Source organism: Cetorhinus maximus, chromosome 22 (genome assembly GCF_964194155.1).
Source record: "Cetorhinus maximus chromosome 22, sCetMax3.hap1.1, whole genome shotgun sequence".
Taxonomy (NCBI): Eukaryota; Metazoa; Chordata; class Chondrichthyes; order Lamniformes; family Cetorhinidae; genus Cetorhinus; species Cetorhinus maximus.
The window spans coordinates 53,282,962-53,309,228 of record NC_135900.1 but is presented as its reverse complement, the minus strand read 5'-3'; the positions used below and the strand labels follow the sequence as shown (position 1 = coordinate 53,309,228).

At 41.1% G+C, this 26,267-nt stretch overlaps 2 protein-coding genes across 2 annotated transcripts in view; both read left to right on the top strand.

Moving 5' to 3' along the window:
* LOC144696699 (FYVE, RhoGEF and PH domain-containing protein 4-like) overlaps positions 1–26,267 on the top strand; it is a 428,322-nt gene that overhangs the window by 4,729 nt on the left and 397,326 nt on the right. The window lies entirely within an intron of this gene.
* Positions 1–26,267, top strand: part of LOC144696700 (protein bicaudal D homolog 1-like) — a 259,120-nt gene that overhangs the window by 212,222 nt on the left and 20,631 nt on the right. The window contains exons 6-7 of the mRNA XM_078568325.1: positions 1,516–1,667; positions 9,148–9,355. Of these exons, the coding sequence (XP_078424451.1) occupies positions 1,516–1,667; positions 9,148–9,355 (360 nt within the window). The remainder of the gene's footprint in view (positions 1–1,515; positions 1,668–9,147; positions 9,356–26,267) is intronic.

Here is a 26,267-nt window from a genome sequence, read left to right as displayed (position 1 = left end):
ATTAAAATTCCCCCTTTTATCTCTAGGTCTGAATATACACTCTGCTGAGATCCAGTTCAAACCAACACCTAAAGAGTTTGCGTGTCATGCTGCAGTGTTCATAAGAAAACATTGCTTTGAAAAGTTACATCATGCTGCAGATACTAGTTGGCAATTTGACAATTGCAGCCCAGTGTTTGCTTGGAGAATCAACAGGCAATTACTCACAGGGCATGGCGACAATTATGTTAAAACTAATGTTTACTATTGATTTTTAAATAGCTGTCTTTCTTCATTATTTTTAAATGTAATTCCACTGCAATATTTCTTTTTCCAATGATGGCAACTCTTAACTTTTTATTTTATCTTTTAAAGAATTAAGGAACCAACTCCCTAATCCCAGCTAGCATTCTTTCCCTCTGGGTCAAGTAGATGGATTTGGTGTTAAAAAATCAATAGCTTCAAGTGAAAAGTGTATAAAATTGATGAGCGAACCAACTTTTTCAAAAAGTTGAGACTTGTGACATATCAGACCTATTGCTTTCTGTGACTTGCCACCAGTAGCTATGCATTGTAGTTTTCTACCATCACCGTGCTGAGACTGTCCAGAAGCTCTGTCCTGTGGAATTATTGCTCATTTGATTAAGTGTTGTGAGTGAGACTTTGTGGGAGGTATGTATATAGGTCCTGACTAATTTGGAAATCATCTCTAAGCTGGCGAAAAACACCAATGAGTAATCAAAAGCGAAATACCGTGAATGCTAGAAATCAGAAACAATAACAGAAAATGCTGGAAATACTCAGCAGGTCTGCCAAGATCTGTGGAGAGAGAAACTGAGTTAACATTTCACGTCTGTGACCTTTCATCATAACTCGAGATCCAATAAGCAATGTTTCATCAATGACATCATTACAGCATTTTGCTAATTATCAAACCCTCCTGTGGAATTAACTAGAATATTGGAGCGAAGCTTCATTATTGATACTTCCCGCATATTGTCTATCTTTAGTTGAAAGTGATGAGAATCCAATTTATATTTAAATTATGATTCACAGTGCTGGTTGGATATTGATTCTTGGTCATATTGAGATTATGTTGCCACACAGCATATCAGTAATTCAAACCAGCCAAGTTTTCAGTGTCAGCAGAGTCAATTCACCCTAAGAAATAGCAGGCCACTTTCTGAACCCATGTGATGGATGCAGCTTGCTACATTTAACCATGTTCCGGTTATAATGTACAATAATGCCTCGGATATGCACCTGACTCTCAGCAAATATCTCAGCTGGAAGTTGTTCAGTATTGACAGCTCTGGAACGATCCATACCATTATCATGTTGGGAGGAGACCCAGCAGCAATGCATGACCAGAAGCTGTTTTAAGAGAAAATTGGATGTGGAGATTATTGCCAGCCATGAACTTGCTAAAATTTCTTTCATATGCTCAATTATTAGAACGATTTCCAGTGTTGTCTATAGGATTTTGCTGTGTAGGTGGCTTTCTTTCTAACCTTTTTCTGTTGCTAATCCCTACAGACAGCAGAAATTGCCCTGGCAAATCTGAAGAGTAAGTATGAAAATGAGAAAACCATGGTGACCGAGACAATGATGAAACTGCGAAACGAACTCAAGGCCCTGAAGGAGGATGCGGCAACCTTCTCGTCCTTACGTGCCATGTTTGCCACCAGGTGCGAACACTTGAGTTTCTTGACAGATGAAACTTATAATTTTAGTAATGGTTTTTTTTGGAGGAGGCAGGGTTCCAACATTTACACTGAAGGAAGTCCAGTACCTGCTGTTGTTGGACCATTGGACTCCCAGTTTATCCAGGAGGTTTGTTGCATCAATTTCATTGAATATTTAAACACAGAACAAAAATGTTACAGGGAGGCTTGGTTGTATTCAAACTTCTATCTCCATGCCAGTCTTGACCAGGACATTACAATTCTGGCCTTGGATTTAGGATAATGTTCTTAGTCTATTATCCTGGTGATTTTCCACTCCACTGTATAAATGCCATTGTATTTTATTGGCTGCCGGATTAACTTCAAATCTGCCTGATATACTTCCTGATCGGCTAATTCAATGATCAGTAATGACGAAATTAAGAATTATACTTCCCGACATTACAGGCTATTATAATGCTTTGCACTCTCATCTACTGAGCTTCTCTGGCCTATCTGCTGTAATATGACATTTTGAGTGCCTTTGTTTCATTTCATGTTTTGGAAAGTTAAGTGTATGTAATGGTAGAATAAAATTATGTTACAGTAAAAACCTCTTAATAGGAATCCTGCATAGGCAGGAATTTATTTTCTTTATTCAGTTGATCCCATTAGCAGCACACTATAGAATGTGATAGTCTAGGTCTGTTCCATTTCAGATCCTCAGCATGAATAAACATTTGCATTCAAAAGGAACCTCTGGTTCGCCTTTAGTTATTGAATAAACTGAGCCCCACACAGACAAGAAAGGTCTGGGTTCAATCCCCAACAGTTCTGAGCTAGCTAGAATTATTGGGGAAGGTGGGGTGGAGGTGATAGTAGTAGTGGTCTGACCTCATGTGGTTTTTACAATTAGTCCCTGTGTGCTTGGAATCGGGAGGGGAAATTTCACAGATTTCCCACTACTGATTGCCATCCAGACACCCGCAGCTGGAAGCTCATGTGTGGATGTGGGAGAGGATGCGATGCCATCCCTATAATCAAATAGCTTGCTTTCAAGACTCAAACAGAAAGAGCCTTGGACAAAGTACCAATGGAAATGTATGCCAATCATTGCTTTTAGGGAAGGGCAGGAAGGCATAAGTCTAGTTTTTAGATAGAAAAAGAATCCATTCAGAGACTTCCCTAAAACCCAGGTGAAAAAATGAAAATGTTGTCTCTAGCAACACCGTGGCGCTGTGACATGCATCACTATCTGTATGGTCATGAATTTCTTCCCCTTTTGACCACATGGTGTTTCCAGTCTCAGTTTCATGAAGTGGGCTAGATGTCAAGCAGAAGCTAGGTGTTTGACCACAGGGAAAGAGGTGAAAGTATTGGAAGGTGGGACTGCTAACACCACTTTACTGTGTCTCCCAGTGAGTGGCTCAGGAGCAGTGTTTGCAAAGAGACACTGGGTGTAGAACCTGCCCATTTGCTTGGCCAAAGAAACCTGCATGATGCCTAACAGTGAGGGCAAGAAAATGCAAAGATAGGCTGTAATGCATGCTGCTACTGTGTCTACTTATAGTAACTAATACTATCATTGTGTGCATGTATGCAACTGTGTGTATGTAAAAAAAAAACTGCTGCTGTTCAAAAAGATTAGTCTTGAAAAATTAATATTTTCTGTTTGCAGTAGCAGGACAGTTAGTTAAGCTTTGTGAAACAGCTAACAAAGTACGTTTCCCCTGGAACAGGTAGAAAGTTAAAGGGGCACAGTCTTCATAAAAGGGTTGTTTAGCAAACCTTTCTTTTCCAAAATAAATTACATAGAATATATGGCACAGGCATTCAGCCCAACTAGCCCATGCTGATGTTTATATTCACAAGAGGCAGAAACAAGGCAGGGACAAGCAACTGTCATTTTATTCACAACAAAGCGGTGCATGTGTGACCTAATGATTCATTCATGCAGTTTACTCCATATCATGTGTTTGTGAACTGATGAAAAGGTTTGCCAAACACTTGCCGATGAAGACAGTGGCCCATAAAAGGCAGGTAAAAAGTCAATGAGAAGAGACTTTCCTACCTGCGTTCATATGTGAAACTGACTCTCCCCACATTCTCAGGGAAGACAGCTGGTGGGCGGAGCTTCTGAGGGACTGGGCGGGTAAACGGATTGCGTCAGGACACCGCTCCATTGAATCCTTGCCCCTCATTTTAATCCCAGCTCAAGTTCTCACTGTAAACTTTTATTTGAGGTAAGATTTTCAAGGACTTTACCCTTGCACTTTTTTCCCCCTGTAATGGAATAAACCTCCCACCTCTCTTTGCACCTTCACATTGACAATGCTCTCTGCACTTATCAAAAAAAAAATTCATTCTCAACCACCTTTCAGCCTCTTTCACCTTCCACCAGCTTTTGACCAGAAACACTTCATCCTAAACTTTGAGTCAAGCCAGAAAATACAAGAACAAAAAGACTGCTGGTATGGGCAAGGTATCATCTGGGACAATTTTAAGATCTCTTGTTCACTGAGAAAGATATAATTGAGCACTGAATATAATGGAACTTTCTAACAAAAAGGGCCCCTCAGGAGTTGGCGATGAATCGCCTTCTTGAGCCAGTACACCCACAGTTAGGGAGGGAGTTCCACAATTTTGACTCAGTGGCTATGAAGGAACGTTGATATTGTTCCAAGTCAGAATGATGTATGGCTTGGAGGGCAATTTGCAGATGGTGGTATTTCCTTGCATCTCCTACTCTTGCCCTTCCAGGTGATAGAGGCCATGGATTTGAAAAGTGCTGTTGAAGAAGCCTTGTCGAGTTGCTGCTGTGCATCTTGTTAATAGCACACACTGAGGCCTCTGTGTGCCATTATTCGAGAGTGTGTATGTTCAAGGTGGTTGTTGGGGTGCTAGTCAAGTGGGTTCCCTAGATGGCGTCAAGCTTCTTGAGTGTTGTTGGAGCTGTACTAATCCAGGCAATTCAGAGTATTCCATCACACTCCTGACTTATGCCTTGTAGATGGTGGACAGGCTTTGGGGAGTTACTCGCCACTGAATACTCAGGCTCTGGCCTGCTCTTGTATCCATGGTATTTATGTACAGCTGGTCCAGTTAAATTCTGGTCCTTGCTGACTCCCAGAATGTTGATGTTGAGGACTCGGTGATAGTAATGCCATTGAATGTCAAGGGAAGGTGGTTGGATTCTCTCTTCCTGGAGATAGTAACGCTCCGGCTCTTGCATGACACGAATGTTACTTGTTACATATCAGTCCAAATCTGTGTAATTTTCATAAAGTTGGACTAAAATGCTCTGTGTTACTAAGCTGACATCTTTTACCTTTGATTTTTCTAATGGTGAATATTTGATCTCAGCAGTACTGTTATGTCCAAATGTCTCCAGAGAGAAAGAAAAACAAGCAGATGCCAAATTACTCATAATCCATTTCTTATACTGAGCTAAAAGCAATTTGTCAGTATCTGCAGTGGGCAAATGCAAGTCTAATTCTAGTTCCTGCTGTAATGTCAGCAGTGATGGGGAAGAGATGACTTTTGCCTTAGGGATGGGGGGGCGGGGGAGAAATAAGCTTTTATTTTTGTGCTGAATTGCTATCCATTGATCCATGTTGGAAGTGCAAGTAAGGCTCATATATGGATAATGGCCATCTTGGTGAGTTAATGGAACAGTGCCAGCATCTAAACCATCACTCACATTTCAGAATTGCATCCTCACCATAATCCGACAGACCCTACTCTATTTGGACTTGAGGATGTTACTAGCCACCAAACCCCACCCTCCCAGCCATACCTTCAAAAGATGTCTTCAGAAATACCTTCAGAAATCAGTAAAGCCAGTGTACAGGTACAAAAAATAATTTAAAAGGCTAATGGAAAGTTGGCCTTTATCTCAATAAGGCAATAGTATGAAGAATTGGAAGTTATGTTACAGCTGCACAGAGGTCTGGCTAGAACCAGTCTGCACAACTGCATTCAGTTCTGTGCACCTCACCACCGGGAGGATATTTTTGCTATTGTAGTGGGTGCAGTGCAGATTTAGCAGTGACACCTTTCATTAGAAAAGGGAATAGTGCGGGGGACAGGTGAACAGCTGATATGATTTCTCTATTTAAAAAGGGAGATGGAACAAGTCCAGGGAACTAAGGACATTTAGATTCATGTCAGTGGTAGGAAAGGTAATGGAATCCTGAATGAAAGATGTAATAGAAAAGCATTTAGAAACTGGAAATAAATTAGAGTAGTCAGCATGAATTCCGAAAGGAAAGGCTATGTTTGACCAACCAGATTGACTTCTTTGAAGCAGTAATTGAAAGGCTAACACAGTTGATGTTATATGTTTGGAATTTTTAAAAAGCCTTCAATAAGGTACCACATAGCAGACTTGACTAATTTCAGAACATGTGGAGTCAGGGGACTAGTAGCAGAATGTATATCAAGCTAGCTACAAATCAGAAAATAGAGATTAGGCGTTTGAGGTATTTACTGAGTCTGGCAAAAAATGGAGAAGTCGGTATTAAGACCAGTGCTGTTCACCATTTCTGCAAATGAGTTGGACTGAGGAATTGGAAGTACAATTTCAAAATTTCCGGACAGCACCAAACTGGGAGTGTAATTAATATGAAAAAGCACTGTAACAACTTGCATTAATAAAGCACCTTTGATGTAATAAAAATCCCAAGGCATATCACATAAGTTAGCAAATAAAATTTGTTTGTTACGCCACATAAAGTGATATTCGGGCAAATGATCAAAAGATTTTTCTAAGAGTTTCATTTCAGGCAGAGTATTGAAGGAGAAGGAGGGAGAGAGACGGAAATGTTTTAGGAAGTTCCAGGACAGCTGATGGGATATCAGCTGAGCATTAAATTCATGTGAAACTAGAATCAAATGAGTGGAATCAGTGGGGGAAGGACATTGTGATGGGCAAGAGGCTGTATCACTAGAGGAAGTCAGAGATAGCTAGGCCATGAGGTGCTTTAAACACAACGATGAACAAGTCAAATCGGAGGCCTTGGGAAATCTGGCTGCCACTGTAGATCAGGAAGGACAGTGTGATATGTGAGCAGAACTTGTGTGGGATAAAGCATGGGCAACAGAGTTTTGCATGAGCTGACATTTACAGGGGGTGAAGAAGGGAGGCCAGTCTATCATTTACCTCCTCCACTCATCCAACACCTAATGACTCTTTATGATTATATCCTGCTTTCTTTTATATTTATCAACACAAACATTTTTTACATTAATCTCCATATCTGGAGAGGCCTCTCCAGCATTTCTTTACAGCCCTGGAGGAGAAAGGGAAAGCTCATCCATTGATCGATAATCTTTTTCTCACTTAGTCTCTTTCTTGCAGAGAAAGGATAGATTTAAGTGGAGCAAACTGCATTATGTTGGAAAATCAGTGCTACATTATTAAATAAATAGCAACCAGAAATCACATGGATGATTGCTGAGAAACATTAGTGTCCAAATTTAATAACAATAAGAACGATCAATTATATTTATGTATAACAGCTGTAATAAAAAAATCTCAAGATGCTTCAGTGACATATTCAGAAATAGACACTGACCCAAAGATGATATTAGAGGAAAGTACAAAAACTTGTTCATACATGGATGTTTTCAGGATGAGCCAGAGATGGAGAGGTTTAGGCAGGGATTCTCAGTGCATGGGGCTAAGGCAGCTGAAGGCACATCGCCAAAAGGTGGGTGGTGGGGTGGGGTAGTTTAGTGTTTGAGATACAGCATAGGAGTTTTGGATGAGGTGAAGTTGACAGAGGTGGGGAATAGAGTGCCGGTCAGGAAAGCATTGGAGTGATCGAGTCTGAAAGAGGCAAAAGTCATGGATGAGAAAGTTCAATTGTTAACAGTGCATGTAATCCTAAATTTGCTGCTATTGAAATATTTCTACAGCATTTTCCCCATTTTTTCCCCACTGGTTTCTAATTGACTTTCACATGTTGATCATTTATCAGTTAGCAGAACAGCCAAACCAGGTACCGCCAATGTTCTATATCATCACAGATCCCTTTGGTTAACATGAGTGCCTTATCCTTCAATTTTTATTTACTCTCCTACCCACAGGAAAATACCTGGTCTCCACTCAGTGCATTTGCAGCACCAGTTAGTACAGTCCTTTTGAGAAGAATCCCATGTAACCCTGACTTTGTCCTTTCTTGTTTATCCATTATTTATCATAAGTTAATCAATACCTGTCAGCAAGGCATTGTGAGTAACTTCATCAAATTACTGTAGTTTGCAGTCCAGCTGAAGGGAGTTAGATCTAAGATTTTCTCTGCCTTGTGGCTAGTTGGGCTATATAACGGTTTATGCAAGGCATGATCAGCCACATTGCTGTTCAAATAACTGTTTAGTGGAAGTTCCTGCGATTGATTAACATGTACGGACTAGTAGCGTTCCAACTTTGATCTTACTCTATGCTGAGTCAGTTCATCTAAGGCAGGGGCCCTGTGGTTTGCTTCAGTATGCCTGGTTAAAGAGGGGGGAAATCAGCCAAGGTTCACACTGCTAATCATTATCCAGTAAATGCTGATAGAAAGCGTACATGCATGTGGACCTGGGAGAATATGATCAGGTGTGACTCTGATCACTGTGTTCAAATATCCAGTCAACATTCACTGTCTGGACTTGAACACAGAGTGGTGGGATGCTGGAGGGCTACATGCCAGCATTAGTTAGCATCTTCCTGAGAGAAGGAGAGAAAATAGAAAATAAAAGGGGCAGCAATCACAATATTATTTTTTCAGAAATTGTCATTAAAAGGAGTTTTATCTTCATGAAAATGTCTCGGTCAAAGCTTTTCTTTCATTCGTTTACAGACACATGAAGCAATTACATAAATCTCATTAAAAATGCATTATGGCGTCACTTGTGCATGACATCATCCTAGCAAAAGTGTCACAAGTAATAAAATTTTCCTGAAGACTTTATCCTGTTCTATTAAACGAGCAGGAAAGGCTGTTTTGTATCAGACAGTTGAGAACTATGGCTGGTAAAGACTTACCTGGAGATGCATCCCAAAAATATTTTTTTTTAAACTATCAGTTGCGGAAGGGGAGAACAAACAGCATGTTAATGCTATGGGTATGTTAACAGGACTAATCCTACTGACATCATGGGATGGAAAGGGGTATTAAAGGGATTGGTTCACATCACTGGCTCGCAACCATTCTGCTGTTTTGCTATGAGTTGAGGTCGTGGTATTCAGTGAGCCTTGTACATGTGAATGTTTCAACAATTAACAGTCAGATAAGAAGAAATAGCTACCAGCCTGGGCTGCATCAAGAGTTAAGTATTTGCTATTCATAATGCTTACTTCTGGAGTTCCTCCTGAGTTTTCATTGATGAATGTTGATATGGCTCCTCAAGGACTATTGTTAAAAAAAAAATCAGATTGGGATAGTTCATTTGGAAAAAAATAAAATGTTGATGTTTCGCTAGAGCCTGATTCCCTGCTATCCTCAAACACTTTCCTTAGGTGTGATGAATATGTGACACAACTGGATGACATGCAGCGGCAGCTGGCAGCGGCCGAGGATGAGAAGAAGACGCTGAACTCCCTGCTGCGTATGGCAATTCAGCAGAAACTAGCCCTTACGCAGCGGCTCGAGGACCTGGAGTTCGATCACGAGCAGTCTCGGCGCAGCAAAAGCAAGCCAGGGAAAAGTAAAGTTGGCAGTCCTAAAGTAAGTGTGGAAGCGGTGGCAGGCAGCATGCCTACTCCAGCTGCCATAGACATTCTGACACTGCTTAGTCAAGGCCCAGAGCAATGAGCAAGAGTCAGGCGGTTGACAGTGGTGCTTATAGGATGGGACCATGCAGTGACACTGATAGGACAATGCTAAAGAATGTTTGATAATCTCCAACAAAAAATAAACCTGCTGTCATTCCTCTTTAAGGAGGAATAATTGTCCCTTTTTTAAAAATTTGGTCACAATAAATTTGTGCTTTCATTTTACATTAGTAATTTTTTTAGTGGGATAGGTAACAGTTTAAAGGGGAGTGACCTGTCTGATTTCTTTTTGCTTAACCTCAATTACCTCTACAGTTTCCATGTGTTTGAGTTAAACAAATAATGCCATCAGGAAGTGGCTGTGTAGTTGTAATATTGAGTTCCGTTACCCCTCTGTTGGAAACTTCAGCTCTTTGAAACCAATTCCACACAAAGGAAGAACTTCACCCTCGTACGCACAGCTTACGTGATATATTTTCTGATAATGGCCAGAGAGCATCAATGACAGTTGTCTGCAGAGACTGATCAGGCCCAGGTTCAGGAACTTCTTCTGTTTCTAGAAGGTACACGATGAAGTGGGTAGCAGATGTAAAGGGAAGGAGGATAGATAAACATCTCTGAAGCAAAACACTATTTTTGAGCAGTACCTTTGCCTTCTGTCCACCCTTACAACTCACTTACCTCCTTGAAGGATTTAGCTGGGAAAGAATCAAATTCACCTGGGAGAGAATCATTGTCTGGGCTGCAGTTTTCACTGTGGCTGTTGTGAATGATGCACATGTCATTCTGGTTAAGGTAACATTTTATATTTCCCATTCTGAACAGATAAAATGTACTCAGCTGTGACTGATAGGGTGAATGACAGTCCCTGGAGTAAAGCTATACTCTGGTTTGAAGAATACCTACAATCTTAAGTATTAACAAAGCCTTTCACGTGTCTTTAAGCCCTAAAGAATGATTTAGTAAGGTTAGTCGGATGCTGAAGTGCAATGCAATAATTCCACTGGGGAGCTTAACACAATGGTAAAAACTATCAGTGAAACCCTGGTGGTTGATGGATGTCTCGTAAACTGGAGAAGAAATTGCAGCCTATAACACGATACTCAGTACGTTTGATTTTGCGTAAGATATTCTTTATGTGCTGCGCAGCTACATTTTTAATGACTTCTGTATTTGGAGTCTGCCTTTTTTGATGTTGTAATTCAGCTGTTGTAGCATCAGGAAGGTGAATGGTATGTAGAAAGGAGGTAGGAATACAAGTGGGACAGCAGTCGATTGCTTTATTGAGGAGTAATACCATTACACGATAGGCAGTGTAGTACCACAATGTTGTATTTTTAACAAATCTTGGGTGAAAAGTACATGCAGTTAATAATAAACAGCGAGCAACATATATCATATAGACCTAAGATGTGATAGTGCCCTAAAGACAAAATAAATCCCCAGATGTCCCTTTAAGGTTATTAATAAAGATTGGCCACTAGAGGGCACTTGAAATTATGATTTAATAGTATCCCAAATGATGAATGGAAGCTGTTATTCGAGGCTTCATTAGGCTTCATGTCATAACTGGTCAGAGAATACTTCTTTTAAGTCCTCATTCTTCCACAAAATGTCTTAACAATTTATAAAACTGTTTTTTAATACCAATTGTTTGGTGGTCTTCCAGACACACAAGATCACAGGTGGGAAATACAGAATTGTAATGGCCATATTAGCTCAATGCAGGGTTTTAGTGATTGTTTGGGTTCCTGGAAGAACTAGGAACAGCCTACACCTAAAAGCCTGCTCCAACACTGCCAATCTAGTGACTGAGAAGAGCTCACAGTCCAGCAGACACAACACTACCTGCTAGGGGACCAACTTTTGAGAAGTCATGTTTTAAAAATAAGCTACAGCTGCAGTTGGTGTTATAATTGCATCATTGAGTTTTCCTGTATTTACCAATCTGGTAAATTGCCTTTCAAGAGCCTTCCCGCACAGAATTGCCCATGTTATTATTGTGGATTCCAGTTCATTAATGTGTAGCACAATAATGTCACAATTAACAAACTGGAATATGCACTCATTTGAAATAAAATGGATTGTTTCAAACTTACATTTGTCAACCTTCCATTTCAATACCTCACAAAGCAAATAGATTTAAATGGGGAGTGTTTGATTTTATTCTACTTTAATCATTACTAATGATTTTAGTGCACAATTTTTAACTCGGGCAAAATATTTGTATCTGTTTGTCAAAATAAATATTTGGCTAATGTTTTGTTTCTTTGTAACCACATGATGTAGTGATGTAAAATACATCATTGTACGTGTGATAGATATGGACTCTATCTTCTGTCATTTTATGATATTTCTGTATTATGTCTTTTCATTTGATGTTTTAGCAAGGTCAAGTGCAGCAAACTTAAAATAGTTTCTATTAATTAATGACTAGGAGCTGTTTCTTTTGTCTTTGTCCATGTGTTTATGTGGGTACAGGGTGGGGAGGTGGAACAAATAACCAGTCTATGTGAAGCCACAACATGTTACATTGCAATAGATGTTCTCTCCAGTCTGTGTAACTTTGGTTGCTCAGTACCTACTGAACAATATCTAACAAACTATGGATCCTTTATAGGAAAATGTATTTATCAGGAAAATGTCATGGGATGTGAACTTACTGGCTGGTAGTCACTGGCTGGAGCTGTCTGAGGTTCTGCACTACTGGCTGGGACTTCTAACAGCAAGTAGCATATTAGAACATCATAATACACTGCCCATAGTTTTCCTCTCATTAATGAAAACCATTGGAAAATCAAAGGCAAAGCACCCATGACTTTCTAATAAGTGGCTTACTGCGTGCAATGTCATGCTGGTGGTTTTGGAGTCAGAGAAATGTAAATTATGGGAGTACAGAGCCGCAGGAGGTTAAAAGATAGGGAGGGGTGATGCCTAGAATGGATTTTAAACAAGGGTAAAAATTTTAAATTGAAGGCAATGGAGGACCAGAAGCCAATGTAGGTCCATGAGAAAAAGTTTGATGGGTGAGTGTAACTTAGTGCAGAATAGAATACACACAGCAGAGGTTTGGATGAGTTAATTTTTATGGAGGGTGAAGTAATCAAGTCTGGAAAGAGACTATGCTCTTGAAGTGCATCATAATAGTGAGCTATTGATTACAGTTCATATAGTTCTGCTGCATAATAACATAATCAATTGATATAGCTCTTAAATGTAATGTGTTGCCAAGCTGATCTAGAATAATGCATTTGTTGCCCATCCCTAATTGCCCTGGGACTGAGTGGCTTGCTCTGCCATTTCAGAGGCCATTTAAGAAACAACCACATTGCTGTGGGTTTGGAGTCACATGTAGGCCAGATTGGGTAAGGATGGCAGATTTCCTTCCCTAATGAGCATTAGTGAATCAGATTGGGTTTTTACCACAATCAATGCTAGCTCCATGGTCACCATTACTGAGAGTAGCTTTATATCCCAGATTTATTAATTTAATTTAAATTTCATCAGCCGTCATGGTGGGATTTGAACCCATGTCCCCGGAGCATTAGCCCGGGCTTCTGGATTACTGGTCCAGTGATATTACCACCACATCGCCATCTTTCCAAAGAGGATAAAACCTCTGGTCTGAATGGAATGCATCCGTGCATTTTGGAAGAATCTAGGGAATTGATAGTGGAGGCATTATTACACATAATTAATAATTTGTTTGAAAAAGGTGTAGTACCAGAGGGCTGGTGGATAGCTAACGAAATCCCTTTATTTAAGAAGGGGCACAGAACATGTCCAGGGAATTATGCCAGGCCAGTCAGTTTAGCAGCAGTGGTGGGAAAAATAATGGAATCCCTACTAAAGGAAAGGATAAAAGAACATCTAGAAAAGAAAGTGCAAGGCAGAAGAGGTTAAATTACAGAAAGGATGATGGTCCAAGGTGAAGGGAGATGGTAATGGGACATAAAGAAACAAAAATTGGGTTTAGAGGAGATGAAAATGGGGATAGCAGAATTACCACCAACAACTGCCATCTGAAAAAATGCAGGCAGAGATTATGGTCTGAAATTATTGAACTCTGTATTGTCCAGAAGGCTGTAGAGTGCCTAATCGAAAGATAAGATGCTGTTCCTTGGGCTTACCTTGAGCTTCACTGGAACAGTGTAGGAGGCTGAGGGCTGAGAGGTCAGAGTCACAGTGAGTGGAGAATTAAAATTGTGGACGATAGTTACTAATTGCCAGTCAAACACCCTTGCCCAGAAAGTAAAGAATTATAAGTATGGGTTCTAATTTCTCACGGTTGTGAATGGTTTTAGAAGATTTTAATGTCAAATTCCACAATATTTGTTCTGACTTTTCATTTCTGACTTTTTTCCCTGTCTTAGTCCAATCTTTCTTTCCCCTCTTTCTTTTTCTTTACTTGATTTGAAATTGAATTCACACACTCTTATTCACCCTGTTTCTCAGTCCTTCATCTGTTTATTCCTCAGTCCTTCAATTTCTTTGGTTAAGGGGGTATCTTTTTGCCCTCACTGCACCATATCAGCTTGCACTTACCAGCAACATTGTGGCAAAATATTTTAAGCAAAATGTAAGGTTGTAAGTCTAACTAATGGATCTTTCATGGGATACACTACTCCAGCAAAAGATGTTGACTGCAAAGTAAATATAATTTAGCGCTTCCTAGTATTGGATGTAAATTTTGTATAGCTAGCAAGTTGTCTTTCAGAGGTCACTAATTACATCTCTTCAATAAGTCATATGACTGTGCAGTCTAAAATACATCTTTAAACCTCTGTTGTGAACTGAATGTATTATTTTTCAGGTAGTGCTGCATTTCTGTTAATTATGACCCTAAATTACTATTGATGAACTTGCCTGAAGCGCTGCATTTCATCATTAGCCCAACATTACTGGATGGTATATCTTAAAGCACCACTGTCTGACCTTCATGTGTAGCAATCCTATTATACAGTGCTGGTTTTTATCCAACAGAATTTTACAGACTGTTAATTCTCTCTATAAACCAGGCTTGTTAAATTCTTGAGATGTGCTTTCAAGAAGTTGGGAATATTGAGCCAGCCCTGTATATGCATAACTCATGAAAATGAAATGAAAGCCTTGATGAATTATATTCCAGTTAATCTGAAAGCATGTTCCTAGCTGACTGAAATTTTGCTCTGGGTGACCAAAAATATGCCATTCAGAAAACAAAATGAACACAAATAAGATGAAGTTAAGTGATGTGACATTACTCTAGCTCTAATAATTAATCTCTGTTTGCAAAATCCTCATGTCATATTAAAAAAAACGCTTTCCACCTCATTTTCAGTGATGAGGTATGTTATTTATATTTGGCTGACAGCTAAATTGGATCTGCTTACAGAAAGCAAAACTGCCTTTGTGCTGGCATTCAGTGGCCAATCATGAACCAATAATGAATCTCCCAGTTGCGATGTATCTGAAAGGCATAATTCTTTTTTTAAATAGTATGTTCCAGAATATCTGAGGTAAAGTTCCTGTCAGTTGCATATGTCTCTTCACCTGATGTACCATGCAAACAAATCATTCATCTTCAATAGTGTTTCTTCAGTGCAATTTAACAAGAAGTCTTTGAACTGTTGTACATCACTTTTGTAAATTAAAATGTAAATAGTAGGTGTTCAACTCCATGTGTTAAATGTTGTTCTGTGTATTGCGTTAATGAAATCTAACAATATATCTTTAGACTTCAATGTTTGCTTGTTTGTTAACTTTTTGCTAATTACTAACATAATTTGCCAAACATTTCCAGAGGGATTTAGTGAGGATAAACCTTGAACTTTCTTTACTACATTCAATGATTACCTTACTCAAAATCCTGTATATTGGAAAGGTTATGTCCAATTTACAGAGTATGCGAGACCTAGGATGTAACACGTTGCATGCCAGTCAGGTTTTTCTGTTGGTTTTTTACTACTGCTTTGCCTGATTTATCAAAAAAACTCCTCCTGGCTCACCTTTCTGTAGAAGTTGCTTTATTATTAGAAAGGTAAGTACAGCTGATCACTGGTAAGTTTGTCTAAACAGTAGGACTTTGTGTTGTGCTTGCAAGATTTACCCTTAAACTATAAGTTCAGTTAATGTAATTATTAACTAAATTGTTAATAATCAGCCTCAGTTTCTTCCACTCACTTGGTGTTTGAAAGGTTGGTGATATTTGATTTCTGTATACTTGTGTTCTTGTCAGTGGGAGGGCAGCAGAGCAGTCAGCCTACTCCATAATTGAATTACCCACAAAATCACAGTTCCAGGCTTAAAATGGTACCAAACCAGCCCAAAGCATTGATTAAAATAATGAGTATAACATGAAAATATAATTGATTGAGAGAATTTTGAGACTTTGTCCATGTTTGCAGGTAAGCTGATGATTTGTCAATATTGCATTGTAGAATAGCTTATTGACATATATACAAATAGGTCAATTGCAATTGATTTTAATTTCCTGATGACTCCTTGATTCAACATCAGTTAACATTCACATGATGCTTTACCCACTTTACTTCAGATGTTGTTCGTGTTTTTTTAAATAGGAACAAACTGAAAACTATGTAAATCATGTTTTCTTAACAAAAAGCTGAAATCCTGCCATGACATTCACATCACCTTTCTCTTCCAGTATATTAAAAATGTTTGAAATTTAAAACAACATAGCTGTGGGGAATAGAAATCCAGGACCACAGTGGGTTAACTTTTGTCCTTTTAGCTTGAAATCTCGACTCAAATACATAGAATCATAAAATCTTACAGCACAGAGAGAGGTGCTTTGAAAGGACTGTTCAATTTAGTCCCACACCCCAGCTTTTCCCTCCTAATCCTGCACATTTACACGTTTGTTGTCTTTTGGTAGTTACAGTTAGTGCATTCAAAGTCATAACAATGCTCTATGTGCAATAATTTCTCCACTTTCCCCTCTATTTCTTCCATAATTGGTTTTAAATCAGTGACCTTTCGAAGGAAACAGCTTCTCCCTACTTTTTCTATTGAAACGACTCATGATTTTGAATATCTCTGTCAGGTCTCACATTCACTACCCCTGGACGAAGGAGGAAAATCCCAACTCCTCCAATATCTCCGCATAATTGAATTCATTCATCCTGGATATCATCTTTGGTAAAGCTCCTCTGTATCCTTTCTAAGGCCTTAATAGCATTCCCAAAATGTGGTGCCCAGAATTGTGCACAATACTTCAGCTGAGGCCTAACCAGTGATTTCGAAAGGATAGACATAACTCCTTTGGCTTCATAAATATGGACATTGACTACAAAAACAAGTATTCCATATGCCTCCATAACTACCTAATCAATTTTCCCTGCCACATTCAAGGAGTTTTTAATATGGAGCATCGTGTTCCTCCCACCCTGTGCTCAAAATAGTACAATTTAGATTATGCTGTCTCTCCATGTTATTTCTCCCAGTATGTCACTTCACACTTATCCGCATAAAATTGTATCTGCCATGTGTTTTGTCATTTCAGCAATCTGTCTACATCCTCTTTACATCTGCTACTATCCTGCCCACTATTTCCTATGTTGCCAAGTTTTGTATCATTCGCAAACTTCAAAATTGTACCTCCTACACCTACATCCCGGTTATTTATATATAACAGGAAAAGTAATGACCCTAATACTGCTCACTGGGCCCACTATGTACTTCTCTTCAGTTAGAAAAATATCCGTTCACCTCCACCCTTTCACTAATTACATACCCACGTTACCACCATTCTTTTAATGTCATGTGCTACTATTCAGCCCCAACAAATAGGATGATAGGTTTGCTCCTGGAGCTCTAAATCGAATGGCTTTGGGTCAAGTCTCAACATAGTTCCAAATGGGCATGTTTTCTTTGCATAAATTGCAGTACAGAGAGAGCAATTACAAAATGCATCTGATCTTAAAGAAAAGTTCTCGATCACTTCAAATTGGAAGTAATTTTCTCACGTGACCTACTACTTAAAAGAGGATTTTTTTATTTCTTGCATGATACCTTTGACCTGCCTTAAGTATATTTAATACTAGAGTTACAAATACATTTCAAGACAGCATATTGTACAACGAAGACTGCTGCAAAAAGGGTGCTACAAAAATCGCAAAAAATTGTTTTCATAGTCATATTATGCAGCGTAACCTGCACTCATAACCAGGTATACATAAAACGGTTCAGGTAAGAGATACAACCAGAACAAGAGATCATGCTATCCTTAACCACATCTCTACATTAGGACAATATCCATACCCATCATAAGCACAACAGTAAAATGATTGTTGTGGCACAAATTTGTAATTAACCTAATGCAATAGGATCTAATTTCAGTAATTTAATCAAAACTTAGAAGTATTAATATTAGCTTTTCAAATTAAAAGATCAGAATGTGGGTTCTTCAATCAGATAGCTGATGGCCTGTAGTTTTCCCATACCTCTGTTACACTTTGGTAACTTTGTAGTAGTGACAGCACCTGAAGTATGTCTTCACCAAGACATCAGCAGTTGCTCTGAAGACTTGTAGTTCCTTTTCCTATTCCAACCCAGATATCTAAAAATGTCACCAGGCTGTGTTCTTTTTAAATTCATTCAAGGGATGTGGGCTTCGCTGGCTAGGCCCACCCCTAATTGCCCTTGAGAAGGTGGTGGTGAGCTACCTCCTTAAACCGCTGCAGTCCATGGGTGTAGGTACACCCACAGCGCTATTGCTACAATGCTCAAAGATCTGTCTTCCAAAGTTAAGAATCCAGGGCAACCTAACCATATGGGCAAGGAAAGGTCAGCTGTCTATTTGCATCACTTTAGTTTGATTCTGTACACTGAAAGCACTGTCTTATTTAATGACACAAAAGTACATGACAAAGATCTTATCTTATCACTTGAATATTCCCTATATTAGTATACTCTCCACAAGCTATTCTGCATACATATTTAATATGTACAACATAAATATTTTGTTTTAATTTCACAATTACCCGGTAATGGTCCAAAGTTGTTGGTAAATTTCTCTGTTTCTTTTACTGATTTTACCATTATCTCCCTATAGAAAAAATATTGCATGCCACTTTCCCTTATTGCTGATCTGTCTGACAGCAAATGTACATTTACGTGCAAGCGATGGATCACACTACTGGATCCTTTCTGAAAATGCAATGTAAGCTAATATATTGAAAAAAAGTCCATGAGGAACATCCTGAATGAAGTTATATAGAGGCAGTTAAAAATTTGCTGTATCTTTTCTCAGTGAATAATATGAAACGTTCACATGGTCACATTATGATAATTAAAGGCTGTTTTTGGAAATCTGTTAAATTTTGAAAGTGCTTAACCAAAATCACAGTGTCTTAAGTATCACTATGGGATTGATCTTTCTGACTTTCTCTTATTTTCCATTGTACTTCCTTTATGCTTTTATCTTTCTGTTTAGTGTGTAACTATAAGAGTCATTTTCCACTTCAGTTTTCAGCAGTGCTTGTGTGTACTGAAGCGTGGTAATGGAAGGGCAGAAGAGAGGAGTTGCTCAGTATTTTCTCATCAGTCAGCACTGGAGATTGCTAGAGTGTGCACACCTTGAAGGGCTGAAAATATATCTAAATTATAGCAGTGCTTTCCTTCCCCTTATTTACTGACCTTGTGCTTCTTTACTGAAAATTCATCTTTTTCTGCTGGTATAAAGTAGATACATTACAAAAAGGTTTCCCAATCTTGAGGTTCTTAAAGCTGTAATATCCCTTACTTTTACAAGTGACAACAAAGTAGCAATTTTTAAAAACATTTTGATTAGTTTTTGTTCCCTTTTTAAATGTTTTCACTCTGTAATTTACTACTGATTTTTTCTTCTTTGTCACCATATGCTATTCATAGTGTTACCCACTGAATGGAAATAGTTTGTGCTATGTTGAATGGGGCACTCCTTTGAGAATTCGTCTTGCTCCCAGAGAACTGAACAATGAAGAGGAGCCCCACAGGTATGAGCGGAAGTGGCTGTATCTGCATTGAAGGAGGGCTTAGCAGATGTGCAAGGAAAGTGAATGTGCAAACAATGCCACATCTCCTGGGCATGTATAAGAAACTCGGTATTTGCTTATTATGCTTCACCAAGGAGGCAGTCTCAGCCAAATCTTGTGTGCAATAACACTGCTTGTAGCAATAAAACTCGCAACTCCCATGAACTTCCCTTCAACTGGCTCCTTTCAGTCAGGTTCAGGTGACTTCTGTCAAATTAGCTAGTCAGCATTCTTTAGGTCACTGATGCAGTCTTCACAGGGAGCATGACTTTTTCAAAGAACAATGAGCAGCAGCAAGAGGGTGCTCTTCACTGTAGCTGGCTTCCTATGTATGCAGGGCCTCATTGATGAAATTAATCTGGCCATAGGAACTCTTTTCATCAATGGCATTTATGATTAGGAACTGGTTCTGTTCAATTAACTAGCAAGTTGTAGACGGACGCCAGGCACCTTAGAAACTGTCATGATGCATCAATCTTCTGAACATACTTGAATGGACCTCCAGCAGCAAGGCACCCACTGGTGACTCTTTGGCCTTCAGGTCTCCTAGATAAGCTTTGTTCCTTCAAACAGGGGTTCTGTCCTAACCAGCATTCCACTCTAGGTGACTCAATCAAAAGCAGTCCTTCTCATCTGCCTGACTTAGCAGTACTTGCTTTTGGCCTCAATGCCTCTGAGAGTCTGTAAGAAGCAAGAACAGCTGCCTTCTCCTTTGTGTCCAGTGTTAAACTTGGCATTTGACTTTCAATAGGGCTTGACCATGGCAACCTGGTCACATTGGCTGGTTGCCAGGCAGAGCTCAGTACAACTTCACATCTTCCCCCATTCCAGGGCATTCTGTTTTACCTTAAATTAAAAGACAGTTTAAAATATAGCAGTCCTATCAAGTCTAATGGTCACAGCACAATCTACAATTCCACTGCCTTCTAATGTCAATTTTGCCCTCAGTGGACAGCAATAAGAGCCAGGGCTCATGACATCACATTCAGCAGAAAGAAAATATTATGAAACATATGCCCCTACAAGATTCAAATAAAAGAAATAAATCCCACTGTCTGCCGATGTTCTACTGTACCATTTAAAGGTGCCTATAATGATAATAATGTGCTGTATGCTGCAAAATAATGCAAATAGGACAACAGTCGCCATGTAATAGATGCAATGGGAGGACCAGGAGAAGACCAAGAAAATCAGCCTAAGGATGAGGGGTTGCCAGCTGTAAAAAGAAAAACCAATCCAACATTAATTACCAGAGAATCATTCCATTTAACCTTAGACATTCCTCCTCACATATACATTATGGAATCACAGTCCCAAAGAATAACGCACCAAACCCAAATGACATCATGACCCCTTACTTCATCTCACCCACCTTGCACACACATCCATTCCTAATTGAATAATTCAGCAGGTCTACCAGCTGCAGACATTGAGGATTGGTGCATCATAGATGTTTGCCCTTTTGAGCAAGGGGAGAGTAGGTCCAGAAGGTGCAAAGTTGTGCCCAGGTTCACAAAGACAGCACTCTGTGTACTCCTCCTCCATGCAGTGGAAGCTAGAAGTGAGCATCTCATTCCGAGAGGTCGTAAGAGGGGGGACCATAGACAGACACGTGCTGCGTGGGAGGAGGTGCCCAGGATGACTCGAGTGTTGACATGGTCAGGAGGAGCTGGACTCAGTGCCAGAAAAGATTCAATGACCTCATGAGGTCGGCAAGGGTGAGCATGGTATGAGCAAGGTGTGTCCAGTGTGGGTCAGGCATAAAAAGCGAATGCAGCAGGTATACCAGATTACCAGCCCATCCAAAGTGCATATTTGCACAGGCACACAGCTGTCCTGAACCATGCCATCGATCATTCCAACCAGTTATGAATCAAACGGCCCAAAAACTGCGCAAGTTGCAAATCTGAAAAAAAGAAACAGAGAATGCTGGTAGACCTCAGCAGGTCTGGCATTATGTGTGGAGAGAGAAACAGAGGAGTGATGATCACTTCCTCAGAGCTCTGAAGAAGAGCCATGTGTACTCGTAAGTTTAACACAGCTTCTCGCTCCACAAATAATGTCACATCTGATGGCTTCTACCAGCATTCCCTGCATTTAATGCAGTTTTTATTTTGGATGGCAGTTGGTTGGCACGATGACATTCTGATGGCTGAGCACAGGCTTCAGGTGGCCATACGCTCATCTGATAATATTGCTGCGACATGGCATGTGAGGATTAGAGATTGTTAATGCCAACTCTCTGTCTAACCTTCAGTAGAAGTGAGCCAAGGACACCAGCGAGTGCTCCTGCACTTATGGTGGAGTCGCAAGGCTCGATATCCTCACCGCATTTGAGAAACAAGTGCTGTCCCTCTTTGACACGCAGAGATCAAGGATTATAGGCAGTGGTGAGATTGGAGGGCAGCCTGGTTCTGGTGAGATAGCTGAAGTATCATATTTGGTGATAGGATGAAAAGGTTACGGTGCTTTGAAGGTGTAATAGTGAAGTGCATAATGTTTGGTTCTGAGAATGCCTACTCAGGACCCTTGACAAGCGTCATCATCAGAGGGTTAAGTCTTCATTCATGGATTCATAGTTTCCACAGAGTTAATTAATGCATGCCTGGCCAGGTAAAAGTGTACCTGAGTTCAGATTTTTTTTCATTATTCATCCACGGGATGTGGGCTTCGCTGGCTGGGTCAGCATTTAGAGGTGACGCTTTTAGTTAGGTGATAACTGATGATCCCCCTGAATTAATTCTGTTCCTTACAGGAACTCTTCAGCACCACCTCCACTGGAAAATATTCAACAACCTCCACCGTCCTGCGAGGAGCAGCCCCCGAAGGGTGCACCATCACATCCTCTCTTGACACAAAGCAGCAACGCAGATACTGGCACTTTGGCTGGGTGCAGCGTGTCACACAGGGGTAACGTATACACTGGTGAGGGTATTTCATAGTCACAAGTGCGAGTGTGTGGTGAGTGTGGTGGAGCAGGTCTCCAGCAGTCGGAGGACTGTCCAGGGTGAGCCAGAGTCAAGTCGGATGATGAGCCTCTGGAGTCGTCTGTAAGGTGGCAGATGCTGGATGTGCAGCGAGAGGTCCGTAAAGATTTGGCTGGTATACCAGAGGGGTTGCGTGCTCTGGCCCAGATTGTGGTGGTGCCCATCCAGGCCATCAGTGCTGCAATCACCCACTCTTCAGAGTGCCAAGCCTTCACCATGGACAGACTGGCAACTGTCCTAGAGAGGCAAACTGAGCGCATTGCAGATGTGATTGTTGGGATGCGCTATGACCTGCACACCATTGCTCTGGCTCTGAACTCAGGGGCTCAGGCCCAGGGCAACAGGGGAACTGGGAGCTTGGTCACCCACCAAGCTCCTGGAACCTCACTAGTTGGCAGGGACGACAACTGGAACTAGTGGCAGGAGATGAGCAGCTGCCACCTCCATCTGTTTGTTCCCCTCCTGGTACTTGTGAGGGGGTAGCATCTCCTCAGTCCAGCAGCCATTGACACTTGACCAATGCCGTGGTGACTGCAGACTCTCATGCATCTATGCAGAGGTCCCCGGAAGTGGCGGGCACCTCGAGGCCTAAGCCATGCAGAGGACGCTCACCAAAGTCATACAGGGCAAGCAAAGTGTCAGATCAGACACCTCTCTCCACTGCAGCCACAAGTGACTGGGGAGCACTGTGCCGGAGCACACATCAACGTTTTTGTCATTATTCACATTACTCACAACGAGGGGCACACATGTGAGATCTATCATTGACAATGTTTTTTGTTTGTCAATTGTTCTCATTAAACTGCAAAGTCACATTTCCTCATCCGTGTTTTCTTTTTCAAAGCTGGGAGATGTGTGACTCGTGCCTGTGGGTGAAGGTAGGATTTCCAAATTTGAGGGAGGACTGAAGTACATATATGTTCCTGTGGGTTATTGGAGGAGTGTGGTTTGTGAGGGGCTTCAGGAGTTTCTCATTGTAATTGCAAGATGAGGGGGATCTTTATTCTCACTTATGTTACGCTGGTGTTCTGCAGGGCTCTACACAAACCGCTGCTGTACTAAGGCTTCTCTAGTCTTGTGGCCATCTGCCCATTCGCAGCCAGGCACATGCACCACGGCGTTGCTGTGTTCCCCTGCCTCATCCTCACCCTGGTCCTCAGATGACTGCCCCCGTTCTGGCCTATCCTCATCCTCCAAGTGTCTCTTCTTTGAATAGCTATGTTGTGGAGGATACAGCAGACCACCACCATCAGGAAGACCTGCAAAGCACCTCCTGACCTGTCAAAGCATCTGAAACGCATTTTCAGAAAGCCAATGGTCTGCTGCACAATGGCCCTGCTGCTGGTGTGGCTGTCATTAAACCATCTCTTTCCCTCAGTTCTTGGGACCCTCACAGCGTCATGAGCTATGTCTTCAGAGGGTAACCCTTGTCTTCCAGAAGCCAACCCGCAAGTGCTTCAGACCCAGTGAAAAGAGCTGGTATTTGCGAATTCCTAAGGATGTAAGCATCATGGCTGCTGCCTGGAAATCTGCAGCACACCTGCATGACCCGCTGTTTGTGGTCACATACAAGCTAAACGTTGGTTGAGTTGAAGCTCTTTCTATTGATGAACGCACAGGACTGCCACCTGATGGCACATGGTTCAATCGATGGCTCCCTGCACCCTGGGGAAATCAGCAATTGCTGCAAATCCACAGGCCCTCTGCATCTGGCTTTGCACATCGATGGTGAAAGCAATGTAATTCCCGGCCCTCTGGAATGTTGCATCAGTAAACACCTTGATGCAGCGGTGTGCTGCCATAAGACTATAAGACGTAGGAGCAGAAGCAGGCCATTCAGCCCATCGAGTCTGCTCCGCCATTCAATGAGATCATGGCTGATCTGATAATCTTCAACTCCGTTTTCCTGCCTTTTCCCCATAACCCTTGATCTCCTTAGTGATTAAAAATCTGTCTATCTCCACCTTGAATATACTTAACGATCCAGCCTCTACAGCCCTCTGTGATAAAGAATTCCACAGATTTAGTTCCCCCGAGAGAAGAAATTCCTCCTCATCTGTCTTAAATGGTCGACCCCTTACTCTGAGATTATGCCCTCTGGTCCTAGACTTTCCCACAAGGCGAAACCTCTCCTCATAAGAAAATCCTTCCATACCCGGGATCAACCTAGTGAACCTTCTCTGGACTGCTTCCAATGCCAGTATATCTTTTTTTAGATAAGGGGACCAAAACTGTTCACAGTATTCTAGATGTAGTCTAACATGTGCCTTGTATAGTTTTAGCAAGACTTCCCTATTTTCCGGCTATGTTATCTCTGCCAGGTACCTGATGTTGCGATCTCACCAGAAAGCAGCTTGCAAACAGATGTGGCAGTTGCCGGATAGCTTTAGTCTCCTGTGGCACTGAATTTGTCATCTCGAGGTAGCTGGAGCGCTGCCTGGACACACTCGGTGCTGTGTAATGTCTTCGGTGCCTACGTGGAGCTTCTCCAGGCTCTGCCTGACCATCGGGACCTTGTGCTAGTCTGACCCCATCCTGAGGAGCCACTGCTTCCGGGGCCTCCCTCTGATCTTTGGCTCCTCTTACCCTTCTCCTCCTTCTATTCCTCCTACCCCTCCTCTCCTCCTCAATGGAGGTTGTGCCGCCTTCTCACACCACAATCTCCATCTGTGTAGGAGAGTTTACAACACCCTGCCCTGGTTGATGGAGAGAATGGAGGATTCTGGAAATCCCTCCTAATGAGAGGACAATCCTTCTAAGTATATATAATGCAAAATTCTGCAAAGGCCAGTTAAATGAGCACTCCCTGCAACCAGGGAGCACTTCCTGAACTGCAAGGCTGAGCCTCTGCTCTCAGCTGTAGTTTAAAAACCTGCCCTTAAAAAGACAAGTTTCACACCTGATGTGGTTCAGACCTTGAAGGAGTTTTATTGCCTTCTGCCTGTATTATTGCACTCTCTACACTTGTTAATTGCCTCAAAATGGACATTTGAATAATGCAGGAGGGTTCCCAACCTTTTGACCAGCCCATGCATGGTATTATCTAAAATAATCGTGATGCTGTCGGGAACATCGCCCGATGTCATCATGCCTGATATTATGCTTCACAAAGCAGGAAACACTCCCATTCATGGAGCATAATATTGAGGCCTATGTGTCTTACCCTGCTTCTTCTATTTGTGACTCTGTATGGAGACTATATTTTCCTTATTTAAGTGCTACGTTTTTGGGAAAAGGAAATAAAGGTGCTGGTGTCCTGAGTGATTCTTGGGATGGCTCCTGCTGGATCATAATATGGCCCTGTAACAGTTGGTGCTATGCTTGCTATCGTGTTTGCTGCCTGTGTCTGATTTTTGTTTCTATATGAGCCATTTATATAGGGCAGCTGGGTGACATGGATGTAGAGTTACCTTGTCAGACAGCTTCCTCTTCTATTCTTTCTATTATGCCTCTGATGTTGGGTATTCATCCAGCACATCCTAGATCTGTCTGAGAGCAGACTGCAGGGTGACAATGAGGTTATTAAACCTCGAGCTGGGACACTGCCTGGATAACTCCCCATCATGAACCCTGACAGAACCCTTTCGGCGTCTTCACATTCTGCAACTTGCTGTTTGTCAGGAAAATATACTAGGAACAAGCAGAAACTGTTCCCTCTGGCAGGTGAGTTATTAATCAAAGGACAAAGATTTAAGATAACAACCAGAGGGCTTTTGAAAAGAAGTTATTTTGTTATGATCAGGAATGCACTGTTTGAAAGGGTGGTAGAAGCAGATTCAATGGTAACTTTCAAAAGGGAATTGGAAGTATACTTAAAAAGGAAAACAATCAGGACTATGGTAAAAGAGTAGGGGAGTGGGAC